The 13,116-nt window shown below is 43.0% G+C and overlaps 1 protein-coding gene across 2 annotated transcripts in view; it reads right to left on the minus strand.

The window, feature by feature from the left end:
• abcc3 (ATP-binding cassette, sub-family C (CFTR/MRP), member 3) overlaps positions 1 to 13,116 on the minus strand; it is a 145,882-nt gene that overhangs the window by 86,964 nt on the left and 45,802 nt on the right. For both annotated transcript variants that reach the window (XM_043715184.2, XM_043715185.2), the window contains exons 3-4: positions 4,693 to 4,818; positions 818 to 955 (exon numbers count right to left, since the gene is read on the minus strand). In XM_043715184.2, the coding sequence (XP_043571119.2) occupies positions 818 to 955; positions 4,693 to 4,818 (264 nt within the window). The remainder of the gene's footprint in view (positions 1 to 817; positions 956 to 4,692; positions 4,819 to 13,116) is intronic.

Below are 13,116 nucleotides of genomic sequence, written 5' to 3' on the forward strand. Positions count from 1 at the left end.
CCAACCATCATCTTCAACATTCACCAGTGACACAAAGTAGCAGCAGTATGTGCCATCTACAAGTTGCACTGCAGTAAATCGCCAAAGCTCCTTTGAAAAAACCTTCCGAACCTGTGACCTCCATCACCTGTAAGGACAAGGGCAACAGATATATACCACCCTGACTTGGAACTATTTCACTAGTCCTTCATGGACATTGGAATCCCCACCCTAACAGTACAGTGTTGTTCCTCGACCCCAAGGTCTACAGAGGCAAAAGGCAGCTCCAGGCCAATTAGGGATGGGCAATAAATACTGCCCTAGCTGGCAATGCCCATATCCTATGAACAAAAGGACAAAAAAAAGTCTTGCTTGTTTTGCTAAGGCAGCACCATCCCACTCACTGCCTTATTGTGGCTTGTGGACTTGTGAAGTGGGAGAGTCTCATCCCCAGCAACAAGCCGATTAGAAGGCCCTATTGCTCAAGTGCAGAGTGCCCACTGGGGCTACAGCATAACAGATTATGAAATACCATAGCAAATTCAGTCCATCAACCCCTTCATCCCACAGCACAGCATGCTCAACCCACCATTTCAATCGAATCTGAAAGTTTTGCATAACTACTTATTCATTATCAAGGAAAAGGGAGGAAAGTTCCAGAATATCTACTTCCTGCTATCCATATGATTTGTCTATCCCAGGTCAGTGGCTCCAAGATCCTCAGTGTGATATGGAATACACTAATGCTACATTTACAGGATAAGAGATTATACCATTTAACGTTTGTGGGCATGTTCCAATTAATACTTTGGCTGCCCTTCAGCCCTCCTGTGCTTACCTCATTGAATGTCGCCAGGATCTTTGATCTGAAAGGTATCACAGCACAAATCAAGGTGATCAGCCAGAAGAGGAAAAGCACCCCAGATGACTGCATCCCCCGTAATCTCTCATACTGAATCAGAAACGTTGCGAGTAACTGAAAGCACAAAAAAAAAAGACGAGGGTTAAAATAGCCAAGCTTTAACTATCCTTCCACATCACTCTGATATCACTCAATTACATATTGTTGTTTGTGCAAGCTCACTTTTACAGCCTGCTCCTCCACTTCTCAGCACCAGCTCGCTCAGCTCTGGACCTCACACATCTTAGCTCAAATTCCGTCTCGTCAGAACGCTGATTATAGGAGTTGGGACATCATCTTGCAGCTGTACTAGACATTGGTGAGGCCACTTCTGGAACAGTGTGTACAATTCTGGTTGACCTTCCTATCGGAAAGATGTTGTTAAACTTGGGAAGGTGCAGAAAAGATTTACAAGGATCTTACCAGGACTGGAGCATTTGAGCTCGAGGGAGAGGCTGAATAAGGTGAGTGTCAGAGGCTTATAGAGGGGTATAAAATCTGAGGAGCTTGGATAGAGTGAATAGACAAAGTCTTTTCCCTCATGTTGGGGAGTCCAAAACTAGAAGGCAGAGATTTAGAACATAGAACATAGAACAATACAGCACAGAACAGGCCCTTCAGCCCACGATGTTGTGCCGAACATTTGTCCTAGCTTAAGCACCTATCCATGTACCTGTCCAATTGCCGCTTAAAGGTCGCCAATGATTCTGACTCTGCCACTCCCACAGGCAGCGCATTCCATGCCTCCACCACTCTCTGGGTAAAGAATCTACCCCTGACATCCTCCCTATACCTTCCACCCTTCACCTTAAATTTATATCCCCTTGTAACACTCTGTTGTACCCGGGGAAAAAGTTTCTGACTGTCTACTCTATCTATTCCTCTGATCATCTTATAAACCTCTATCAAGTCACCCCTTATCCTTCGCCGTTCCAATGAGAAAAGGCCTAGCACTCTCAACCTATCCTCGTACGACCTATTCTCCATTCCAGGCAACATCCTGGTAAATCTTCTCTGCACCCTCTCCAAAGCTTCCACATCTTTCCTAAAGTGAGGCGACCAGAACTGCACACAGTACTCCAAATGTGGCCTAACCAAGGTCCTGTACAGCTGCAACATCACTTCACGACTCTTGAATTCAATCACTCTGCTAATGAATGCTAATACACCATAGGCCTTCTTACAAGCTTATCCACCTGAGTGGCAACTTTCAAAGATCTATGAACATAGACCCCAAGATCCCTCTGCTCCTCCACCTTACTAAGAACCCTACCGTTAACCCTGAATTCCGCATTCTTATTTGTCCTTCCAAAATGGACAACCTCACACTTGACAGGGTTGAACTCCATCTGCCACTCCTCAGCCCAGCTCTGCATCATACCTAAGTCCCTTTGCAGCCGACAACAGCCCTCCTCACTATCCACAACTTCACCAATCTTCGTATCATCTGCAAATTTACTGACCCACCCTTCGACTCCCTCTTCCAAGTTATTAATAAAAATTACAAACAGCAGAGGACCCAGAACTGATCCCTGCGGAACTCCACTTGTAACTGGGCTCCAGGCTGAATATTTACCATCTACCACCACTCTCTGACTTCGACCGGTTAGCCAGTTTTCTATCCAACTGGCCAAATTTCCCTCTATCCCATGCCTCCTGACTTTCCGCATAAGCCTACCATGGGGAACCTTATCAAATGCCTTACTAAAATCCATGTACACTACATCCACTGCTCTACCCTCATCCACATGCTTGGTCACCTCCTTAAAGAATTCAATAAGACTTGTAAAGCAAGACCTACCCTTCACAAATCCGTGCTGGCTGTCCCTAATCAAGCAGTGTCTTTCCAGATACTCATAAATCCTATCCCTCAGTACCCTTTCCATTACTTTGCCTACCACCGAAGTAAGACTAACTAGGGTGGGAGGAGAATGATTTAAAAAGAGACCCAAGAGGCGACTTTTTCCACACAGAGGGTTGTGAAGTGTACGGAACGAGCTATCAGAGGAAGGAGGAGGAGGCTGGTACAATTACAACATTTAAAAGACATTTGAATGAGGATATGAATAGGAAGTGTTTGAAGGGATAAGGGCTAAATGCTGGCAAATGGGACTAGGTCAGATTGGGATGTCTGGTTGGCGTGGACGAGTTGGACTGAAGTGTCTGTTTCTGTGCTGTCTGACTCTATGAATCCAATTTATGCTTATTGAGATGAAGATGTGAACTCTTTCCTCTGGTGAGGTGGTGATGGAAGAACAAGGGCATAAACCTCCGATTAGAGCCAGGCCATTTAGGGATGGTATCAGGAATACTTTTTCGCACTGGGTTAGAGGAAATCAAACTCTCTCCCCCAAAATTCTGTGTAATTGCAACTTCCAAACTGAAATAGAGGCAATTTTTATTTGACAAACGTATTCAAAAGGTATTGAATAAAGGGGGACTGGCTGATTAGCCGAATCATCGTCAGCGCAAAACAGACTCAAGGTGCTGAATGGTCACCTGCTGTTCCAGTTTAATAAAGTCAAATGGATAAATGACCTCCTTCTGTTCCTATGGAATCGGCTTGTCAAGCGAATGGTCACCTGTCTAGTGTTAGCGATGATATCAGCTGTAGAGCCTGATCCTGCCTGCACTCAAACTGAAATTTACCCTAACTACCTCAGTGTGCCACCCAGTCTCAAAAGGATCAAACTCTACTTCATCTCAACCAAGATTTTATTGCTCATTGTCAAAATATGGGCATTACATTCAAAGTACTGATTCCCCATTTTTAATTAAGTGGCGAAAGTTGTGACTGGCTTTTTATTTTGCACTGTTACAGTGGTTTGACACAACAAACTAAGAACAAGGGCTGACTGTGCCATTCAATAAAATCTGACTGCAGCCTGAACTCCACCGACAGACCCTTTATAATCTCAGACTCCTTTGTACATCTAAAGGTCTGGTTTACTCAGTCTTGAATTTGGTCAGTCACCTGGCCTCCATTCTTGGATAGAGAGTTCAAAGACTAACAACCCTTTGAGAGAAGAAAATTGTTCTAATTCCCATCATAAATGGGAGACCACCGCTTCTGAAACTGTGCCCTTTGTTCTGGATTCCAGCCCCAAAGGAAACAGACTCAAATCCCCAGAGAGTGTTTCACACTTTAATAAGAATACCTTTCTTCTAAACTCCACAGATTCAGAATCAATCTGTACCTATCCCAGGAATCAGCTCAGTGAATCCTCTCAGGAATTTGCTAGTCCACTGCAAGTGGCAGTCAAGAATCAAGCACATTTGAGTAGGAGTGGACTCATGAAGACGATATGTACAAGTGAGGAAATATGTAAATCAGTACCAGGATTTCAGGAGCCATACACAGTTGGCAGGAATGATTATAGGGAGGGAACAAAAATTGGAGGCAGGGGGAAGCTCATTGAGAGCAAGTGGTCACTTCTTCAGGATTATCTCCATTATTATCGTCACTTTACAGCTCATCTAGTCACAATGAATCAGGATACTCAATCCCAAGCGAGAGCCTGCTGTTGCTGGTTTGGGGTGTTCTCCTCACAGTTTAGACAGAGTACAAGTTCAGAAGGACATAGCTGCAGATCCAGTTCTGAATAATATGACTACCTGGTGCAGTAAGTTTCACTCAATCGCTACAATACCACCCATGAGCAGGGCAAGAAGTGGAAGGAGAAAGTTGGAGAATCATCCAAACATCTCAAAATATAGACTTAGACTGTCAGTCAGTGCTCCAAATTCCTAATGGCATATCAAATGGCATCCTACACTACATCAGCGATATTATTGTGCAATAGTCTGCTCACCATTGTGACTCCCAGCAGCAAGGGGCTGATGAAATATGCTGCAGCTTTTGGTCGATTATTCACCACTTCAGCAAGTGAACAGAAGAGGTCCAACCAGCAGACAATCCACAGCAGCAATCCCAGGATCTGCAGAATACAAAAGAACCAGTAATCAGGCAACAAAGAACACACTGAGAATAGGAGGATGTGTTTCTAAGTGACTGCATGCCTCACACCCAAACACACTGGGCAGGTTTGAAAGGCTCCAAAAGTTGTTATTGAGAAATCCACACTGACACTGAGTGCCTAATGCTGTCCCCCCGACAGCCACATCACACTGAGTGAAAGCAGAGGTGGATATAGGCTGGAATTGGGAACATCTTAAAGCCATCTCTGGATAACTGCTGGTCTTCAACTGGCAAAGGTCAGCCCTGGGCAGATCAATGTGCTTACTCACTGTGCTGGTTAGACACTGGCTGGAAGTGAAATGGGCAGATTCAAGCTCCCAGTGATGTTCCATTCAGGAGACAGACTGCCTGATTCTCTTTACTCATACTTCAAACCAGATATCCTACTTTGGAGCCAGACTTATCCTAATGAGATGTACATCTCTTTCCTCAAAGTCACCAGTTGTTCTGGAGACCACCAGCCTGCTGTTGGATCGGTAACAGCTCCACATTCACAAGTACTTCTTGCTTTACAACGTCATTCAACTTCTCTCTCTCTCACTTGCTTCTGAAACTCTCACACATACTTTTGTTATCTTCAGACTTAACAACTCCTGTCCACATTGTATACTACATAAACATGATGTCATCTTAAAATCTGTTGGTCATGTTCCAAATTGCATCATATCCTACCTCGTTGTGTACTAGCTCCTGATTTAATACCACCGCTAGGTGAATTCCAATCCTTGTTTCTAATCCCGCCATGACGTGGACCCTTCATATCTCCTGCTGCCACACAACCATCCTAGACAGCCCTGCCTTTTTAGCATCCTTGACTTTAACCCTCCTCATCCTCTGTTCAGCCATTGATACAGTCAACCATGCTATCCTTCTCCAGCAGCTCTACATTGTCCATGAGCTGGGTGAGACTGCTCCAGTTCTCATTGATCTAACTATGGACAGAGAATCACGTGCAACAGATTTGCTTCCAGTTCCTGCACCATTATCTCCCAAGGACCTTGGCCCTTCCTATTTCTCAAACGCTCCTTGGAAACATCATCTGAAAACATAGCATTAGACCAAGTATTGTCTTTGATCCCCAATACAAATTCCATCCCACTCCTTGGCAGAGAATGAACCAGGCGGCATATAATCCTAGTGATTTATTTGACTTGGAGATGAGCCCCTGAACCCATCTGCACACCAACACTGCATACTAACATCTCGGTATATCATCCCCGTAACTCAGCCTTCGGCTGTTAAACACCAATTATACATTTCTGCAGCATTTGCAGTTATACCTTCGGCTGCCTAGGACCAAAGCTCTGGAACTCTTTTGCTAAACTTCTCACCATTCACTCTCACTTTCCTCAGAAGTTTTTTTTAATACTCCACTTCTTTGAACAATGACTCAATATTTCACATGACTCTATCAACTTTATTCAATAGTACTCCTGTGAAGCTTCTTAGGTCAATTTATTTTATTCAAGTTCTGTGCAATATAAGGTTTTGATCATAGTTGGCCAAGTCGGTGTACATCAGAGTGACCATGAAAACAACCCACATGGGGGAGGGGGGTGTAGGCAACATGAATAAGACAAACTAACCACAAGACAGTGACAGTCTGAAACTCCCAGATACAAGAGAGCCTGGTTAACTCGACAGCTTCCTGAGTCTGCTCAGAATCCAGATTTTCTGTACTTCCTTTCTTTCCGATTTACTGGAAATTATGTTGGCAATGCATTCATTTTTATTCTCCTGTCCACTGCCCCGATACCAACAGCACAGTGGAAAAGAGGATAGCTTACCAAAGGGAAATAAGTTCAGGAACAGGGACTGAATAAAATTGGTCAGTAAAACATCTGCATATAGGAAATTCATTGAATTAAAGTGACAAATCACCAGGACTTGATGGCTTTTCCACTCAAGGGTTCTAAAAGTAGGGGAGCACGTTGGAGATGCCCCAAGTACAATCTTTCGGAGTTTCCTTGATACAGGAGTCATTCCTCGGAGTTGAAAAACTGCACATGCTACTTTGTTTTTAAGGGCAAAATAGGAAAATCAGGGAATTACAGATCACTCAACCTAACATCTGTACTGAGGAATCTATAATCAAGGGTGGGATAACAGAACATTTTGAAAACTTTCTGTCAGTCAATCAATCAAGGAGACCCAGCGTGGGTTCGTAACAGGTCGGTCATATCTGACATACCTCAGGGAAGGTTTTGAAAAAAAAAGTGACAGAGGTAGTGGACAGGGGAATATCTATTGATTTTGTTAAAAATGTGGACTTCTAGTTTTGATCAAGTCCCATCTAGCAGCCTGTTAACTAAAGTGGAAGCCCATAGAAAAGAGGATAAATTACTGACAATAACTGGGAAATCGGTTCAGTGGCAAGTGACAGAATCATAGAATCCTTACAGTGGCGAAGGAGACCATTCGGCCCATTGAGTCTTCAAACAGCATCCAAACCACACTCGTCCCGAAACTCTAGCCCTGCATTTCCCAAGGCTAACCCACCTAGCTTATACACCCCTGGATAAACTCAATCTACCTAACCCGCACATCTTGGAACTGTGGGAGGAAACCAGAGTTTCCAGAGGAAATCCATGCAGACAAAAGGAGAATGTGCAAACTCCACACAGACACAGTCGCTCAAGCCTGGAATCGAACACAGACCCCTGGTGCAGTAAGGCAGCTGTGCAGTTCTGAGAACAGATTTGGTCACCATGCCTTCAGAAGTGTCTATTGGCCTTGAAAGGAGTACGATGTAGGACTACAATAATAATACCTGGGCTTCAGCAGTCAGGTTGAGGAAAGATTACACAAATTAGGCCTTATTTTCCTAGAATTTACAGGGTTACACAGGGTGATCTGATTGATATTAACAGAAAAAACAAGACATGGTAGATTAATTTCTATTGGTTGGAGATTCTAGAATTAGGGACCATAGTCTGTGAAGTAGGGCCAGACCATTCAGGATAAATGTTACGAAGCACTTCTATACACAAAGGGTATTAGATATTTGGAACTCTGTTCCAAAAATGGAAATGGATGCACTATCAGATGTTAGTTTTAAATTAGAGATGGTAACTTATTTTTGTCAAGCAAAAGGTATTAAGAGATACGGCAGGTATCTAGAGTTCGGCCATAAATCAACTTTGATATTAGAGTCATAGAGATGTACAGGGTGGAAACTGACCCTCCGGTCCAACCCGTCCATGCCAACCAGATATCCCAACCTAATCTAGTCCCACCTGCCAGCACCCAACCCACATCCCTCCAAACTCTTCCTATTCATATATCCATCCAGATGCCTTTTAAATGTTGAAATTGTACCAGTCTCCACCACTTCCTCTGGCAGCTCATTCCATACGCATACCACACTCTGTGTGAATAAGTTGCCCCGTAGGTCTCTTTTATATCTTTCCCCTCTCACCCTAAACCCATGCCCTCTCGTTCTGGAATTCCCGACCCCAGGGAAAAGACTTTGTCTATTTACCCTATTCATGTCCCTCATAATTTTGTAAGCCTCTATAAGGTCATCCCTCAGCCTCAGGTAATTTTCCCAGAAGCACTCCGATGTCCAGCAATACAAGAATTCAACAGCAAAGGCAGTAACTACTAATTCTGTCAGTTGGCAACGTGGGTTTCTTTCTCTCTCTCCCTTGCACTGACCTCACCATGTGCTTCCTTTGTCTGTTTTTCTCCCTTTTAAAAGTACTGTTGTTTTGACTTTTTTTTCCCTCCAAAGTTCCAAAACAATGCATATAAAACAGTAATTGCTGCTCCTGGAATTTGAGGAAATGACCTCCAATACCTAAAATACTTCAAAAAAAAAGCAGCTGTTATAGCCAGAAATTTTCCCATCCTCCATCTTGGATTACCCAGAGTCCTTGTTATTGAATGATAAAATAGGGTCAAGGGGCTGAATGGCCTCCTCCAATTCCTATGTTCCACCTCAAAGTTTCTCTAGATTTACTTTCCTCCACAAAACCTATTCTGTATCAAATGACTTTCTTTCTTAAAGAAAAGTTACAGGACACCTCAGAATGCACAGAACACATTTCAGATGCAATTCCCAAGAAAGTAAAGACATCCCCACCTGCAACTTCTTTAGCAGCAAAATCTTGCAGATGCCAGTCATTTGAAATGGGAATTTGACTGTCAGATTAAATGTTTCATACATATACTCCTATTCCAGTAGGTTTAACCCCCCGTTTCAGTATGCCCAAGGTTTAAACTCCTGATTTGTCAATAAACTGTTAAGTATTCTTAGTTATCTTTCTAGTTTTAAGTATGATCTAAGAAAGTAGCTTCAAGATAATTATCAAAACATGGATAGATAGGTAGATTTTACTTAGTTATATTGACAAATTGTAAATGAGAAACGCTAATGGAATGAAAGAATAGTTTTTGAGCTGATAAAAGCTGAATAATCTCTGTGTGCTGTGTGTTCCCATAACGAACTGATCTGGTTCTAAGTAAAAGGAGGGCAGTTAGTCACTCAAACCAATAGCTAAGAACAATGGCCACAGCATTATTACAACCAGTGTAAGGATACTGTGTGCAGCACAAGGGTTACTTACTGGTCAAGGTAAAGAAAGGAAATTACACAAGAATCTTGCCCAGAATTTAGTTATTTATTCATTGTTGGATGTGACAGCTCTGGCTTGGCCAGCATTTATTGTTCACTACCAGTGGTCTTTGAGAAGGCGATAAGTCATCACATTTGAAGTGTTGCAGTCCATGTGATGTCGGTACACTCACTATGTTAGCAAGAGGGTTTTCAAATTTTGACCCAGCAATAGTGAAGGTACTGGAGACATGTTTCCAAGCGAGGTTTGAGAAGGTATGTAGCTCAGGTTGAGGTTTTGGATATAGGTTTGCTCACTGAGCTGAAAGGTTCATTTCCAGATGTTTCGTTACCTTGCTAGGTAACATCTTCAGTGGACTCATGCGAAGCAATGCTGAAAATTCCTGCTTTCTATTTATGTTTGGGTTTCTTTGGGTCGGTGATGTCTTTTCCTGTGGTGAAGTCACTTTCTGTTCCTTTTCTCAGGGGGTGGAGTCTAACTTGATGTGTTTGTTGATAGAGTTCCAGTTGGAATACTATTCTTCTTGGAATTCTTATGCATGTCTTTGCTTGGCTTGTCCTTGGATGGATGTGTGTCCCAGTTGAAGTGGTGTCCTTCCTCATCCATAGGTGAGGATACTAGTGAGAGGGTCATGTCTATTTGTAGCTAGAAGCATGGCATTCCAACTGGAAATCTAACAAACACACAGAGTTAAGATTCCATCTACCACCACCTGCAAAAAAGGAACAGGAAGTGACTTCACCACAGGAGATGACATTACCAACCCAAAGAAACACAAACATATGAATATAAAGCAAGAATTTTCAGCATTGCTTTGTATGAGGTCCACTGAAGATGTTACCTAGTAAGGTAACAAAATGTCTGGAAATGTACCTTTCAGCTCAGCGAGCAAACCTACATCCAAAATGTGTTTCCAAGTTCGGAAAGTATGTGGCTTGGAGGAGGATTGTGTAGGTTGTGCTCCCATGGCAGCTGCCTTCTGTTCCAAAAATTAACAAACAACTCATACTGGATTCGAAATGTTAACTTTGTTTCTCTCTCCACAGATGCTGCCAGACTTGCTGAGTTTGCCAGCAATTTCTGGTTTATTTAAGCTGTTACTTAGACCTACATCAATATGTCGAATGATGAAAGGAGAGGAATTGGGAAGAGTTACTATAGACTTTGCACAGAGATGACAATTATGCAGTTTGGTTAACTTTGGCTTTAAACAGAGATCAAATGGCACAAACTAAAATCCTACCAAGACTAAAAAGGAGTTTGGGCTAATCTAATATAAAGAGTGTAAGAGCAGATCCTCAGATTAGAGTTTTCTACGATTCCATGGAACTGAGATTGGTGTCTCCCCTCTAAGTAGTAAAAGGGGACAGCTAACGACAAGGAGATTATGAACCAGTTAACCTCTCAATAACAGCCAGCAAATAAGGTTCAAAATTTCTGAAAGTGACCAGAGAATTTTTTTTTAGATTAGATTACTTAGAGTGGAAATAGGCCCTTCAGCCGAACAAATCCACACCGACCCTCTGAAGAGCAACCCACCCAGACACATTTCCCTGCATTTACCCCTTCACCTAACACTACAGGCAATTTAGCATGGCCAATTCACCTGACCTGCACGTTTTTGGACTGTGGGAGGAAACCAGAGCACCCAGAGGAAACCCACGCAGACACGGGGAGAATGTGCAAACTCCACACAGACAATTGCCTGAGGTGGGAATTGAACCCAGGTCTCTGGTGCTGTGAGGCAGTAGTGCTAACCACTGTGCTGCCCACTGGAAAGTGGCCAATTAATTCTTCTTCTTTAATGCAGGATCACTGACTTTGTAAAGAAATATAGCAGGCAGCATGCCCTTGCATGAGTAGTCAATGTTTTGGCTGAGCTCTTACATTTGGCCAGAATACAATAATTCACAAATATTTTGTATAATATTGGGCATTTACAAGGGTTGGTTAACTGACAGAAAACACAGAAATAAACAGGTCATTACAAAGTTAGCAGGTAGCTAGCATGAGATTTTAAATCTGAAATCAATTGCTTTGTGAGCAAATAACAGTCTAACATTAATGAACTTGCCAAGAGTAAAGTTACATGGGACAGTAAGCTGTGAAGAACATGACTGCAAAAATGTTATGTTAAGCCAAAATAAGTGTTTGATCAAACGGAATGTGGATTATGTAATAAAGATCCACCTGGAAGAAAAAAAAAAGGTAAGCAGAGAGCTTTTTAACTTGTAAGTGGCTGAGTTGGTGTTGAGGGGAATAGACATAGAACATAGAAAAGTACAGCACAGAACAGGCCCTTTGGCCCACAACGTTGGGCAGAGGATTAATCCTAATGCAACATAAAATAACCTACGCACCCCGCGATTCACTGCTATCCATGTGCATGTCCAGCAGTGACTTAAAATGTCCCTAATGACTCTGCTTCCACTACCACTGCTGGCAATGCATTCACTACTCTCTGCGTAATGAACCTACCTCTGATGTCTCCTTTATACCTTCCTCCTAATATCTTCAAACTATGACTTCTCATACCAGTCAATCCTGCCCTGGGGAACAAAAAAAGTCTCAGGCTATTGACTCTATCCATGCCTCTCATTATCTTCTATACCTCAATCAGGTCACCTCTCTTCCTCCTTCTCTCCAGAGAGAAAAAGTCAGAGCATAGTCAACCTTTCTTCAAAAGGCAAGCCTTCCAGTCCAGGCAGCATCCTGGTAAACCTTCTTTGCACCTTCTCCAAAGCCTCTGTATCTTTCCTATAGTAGGGCGACCAGAACTGGACACAATATTCCAAGTGTGGTCTCACTAGGGTATTGTAGAGGTGTAGCAAAACCTCGTGGCTCTTAAACTCAATCTCCCTGTTAATGAAAGCCAAAACACCATATGCTTCCTTAACAACCCTATCAACTTGGGTGACAACTTTGAGGGATCTATGTACTTGCACACCCAGATCCCTCTGTTCCTCCACACTGCCAGAATCCTGTCTTTAATCCTATATTTAGCATTAGAGTTCAACCTTCCAAAATGCATCACTTTGCACTTATCCAGGTGGAACTCCATCTGCCATTTCTCAGCCCAGCTCTGTTTACGTCGCGCTGCAGCCTGCAATAACCCTCGATACTATCAACACATCCAACCTTTGTGTCATCTGCAAATTTACTAACCCACTCCTCAACCAAGTCATTTATAAAAACTACAAAGAGCAGAGGCCCAAGAACAGAGCCCTACGGAATCTGGTGTCTTGCCCATAAATCATTAAAATTTACGGGCAGCACGGTGGCTCAGCGGTTAGCGCTGTTGCCTCACAGCACCAGGGACCCAGGTTCAATTCCTGCCTCGGGCATCTGTCTGTGTTTGCACATTGTCCCACTGTCTGAGTGGGTTTCCTCCGGTTTCCTCCCACGATCCAAAGAAGTGCAGGTCAGGTGAATTGGCCTTGCTAAATTGCCTGTAGTGTTAGGGGCATTAGTCAGGGGTGAATGTAGGGGAGTGTTCTGGATGGGTTGCTCTTCGGAGGGTCAGTATGGACTGGTTGGGCTAAAGGGCCTATTTCCATTCCACTGTATGGAATCTAATCTTAAAAAAAAGAGTAGTGTACAAGAAGCAATCAGGGAAGTGATAAATAAAAGCTTCAAATTATAAAAAGAACTGAAGCAGGAGAACAGAGGTCTTGCTGCAT

This window comes from Chiloscyllium plagiosum, unplaced genomic scaffold (genome assembly GCF_037043375.1).
Source record: "Chiloscyllium plagiosum isolate Xiang-an unplaced genomic scaffold, Cpla_swu_hap1 HiC_scaffold_25, whole genome shotgun sequence".
Classification (NCBI taxonomy): Eukaryota; Metazoa; Chordata; class Chondrichthyes; order Orectolobiformes; family Hemiscylliidae; genus Chiloscyllium; species Chiloscyllium plagiosum.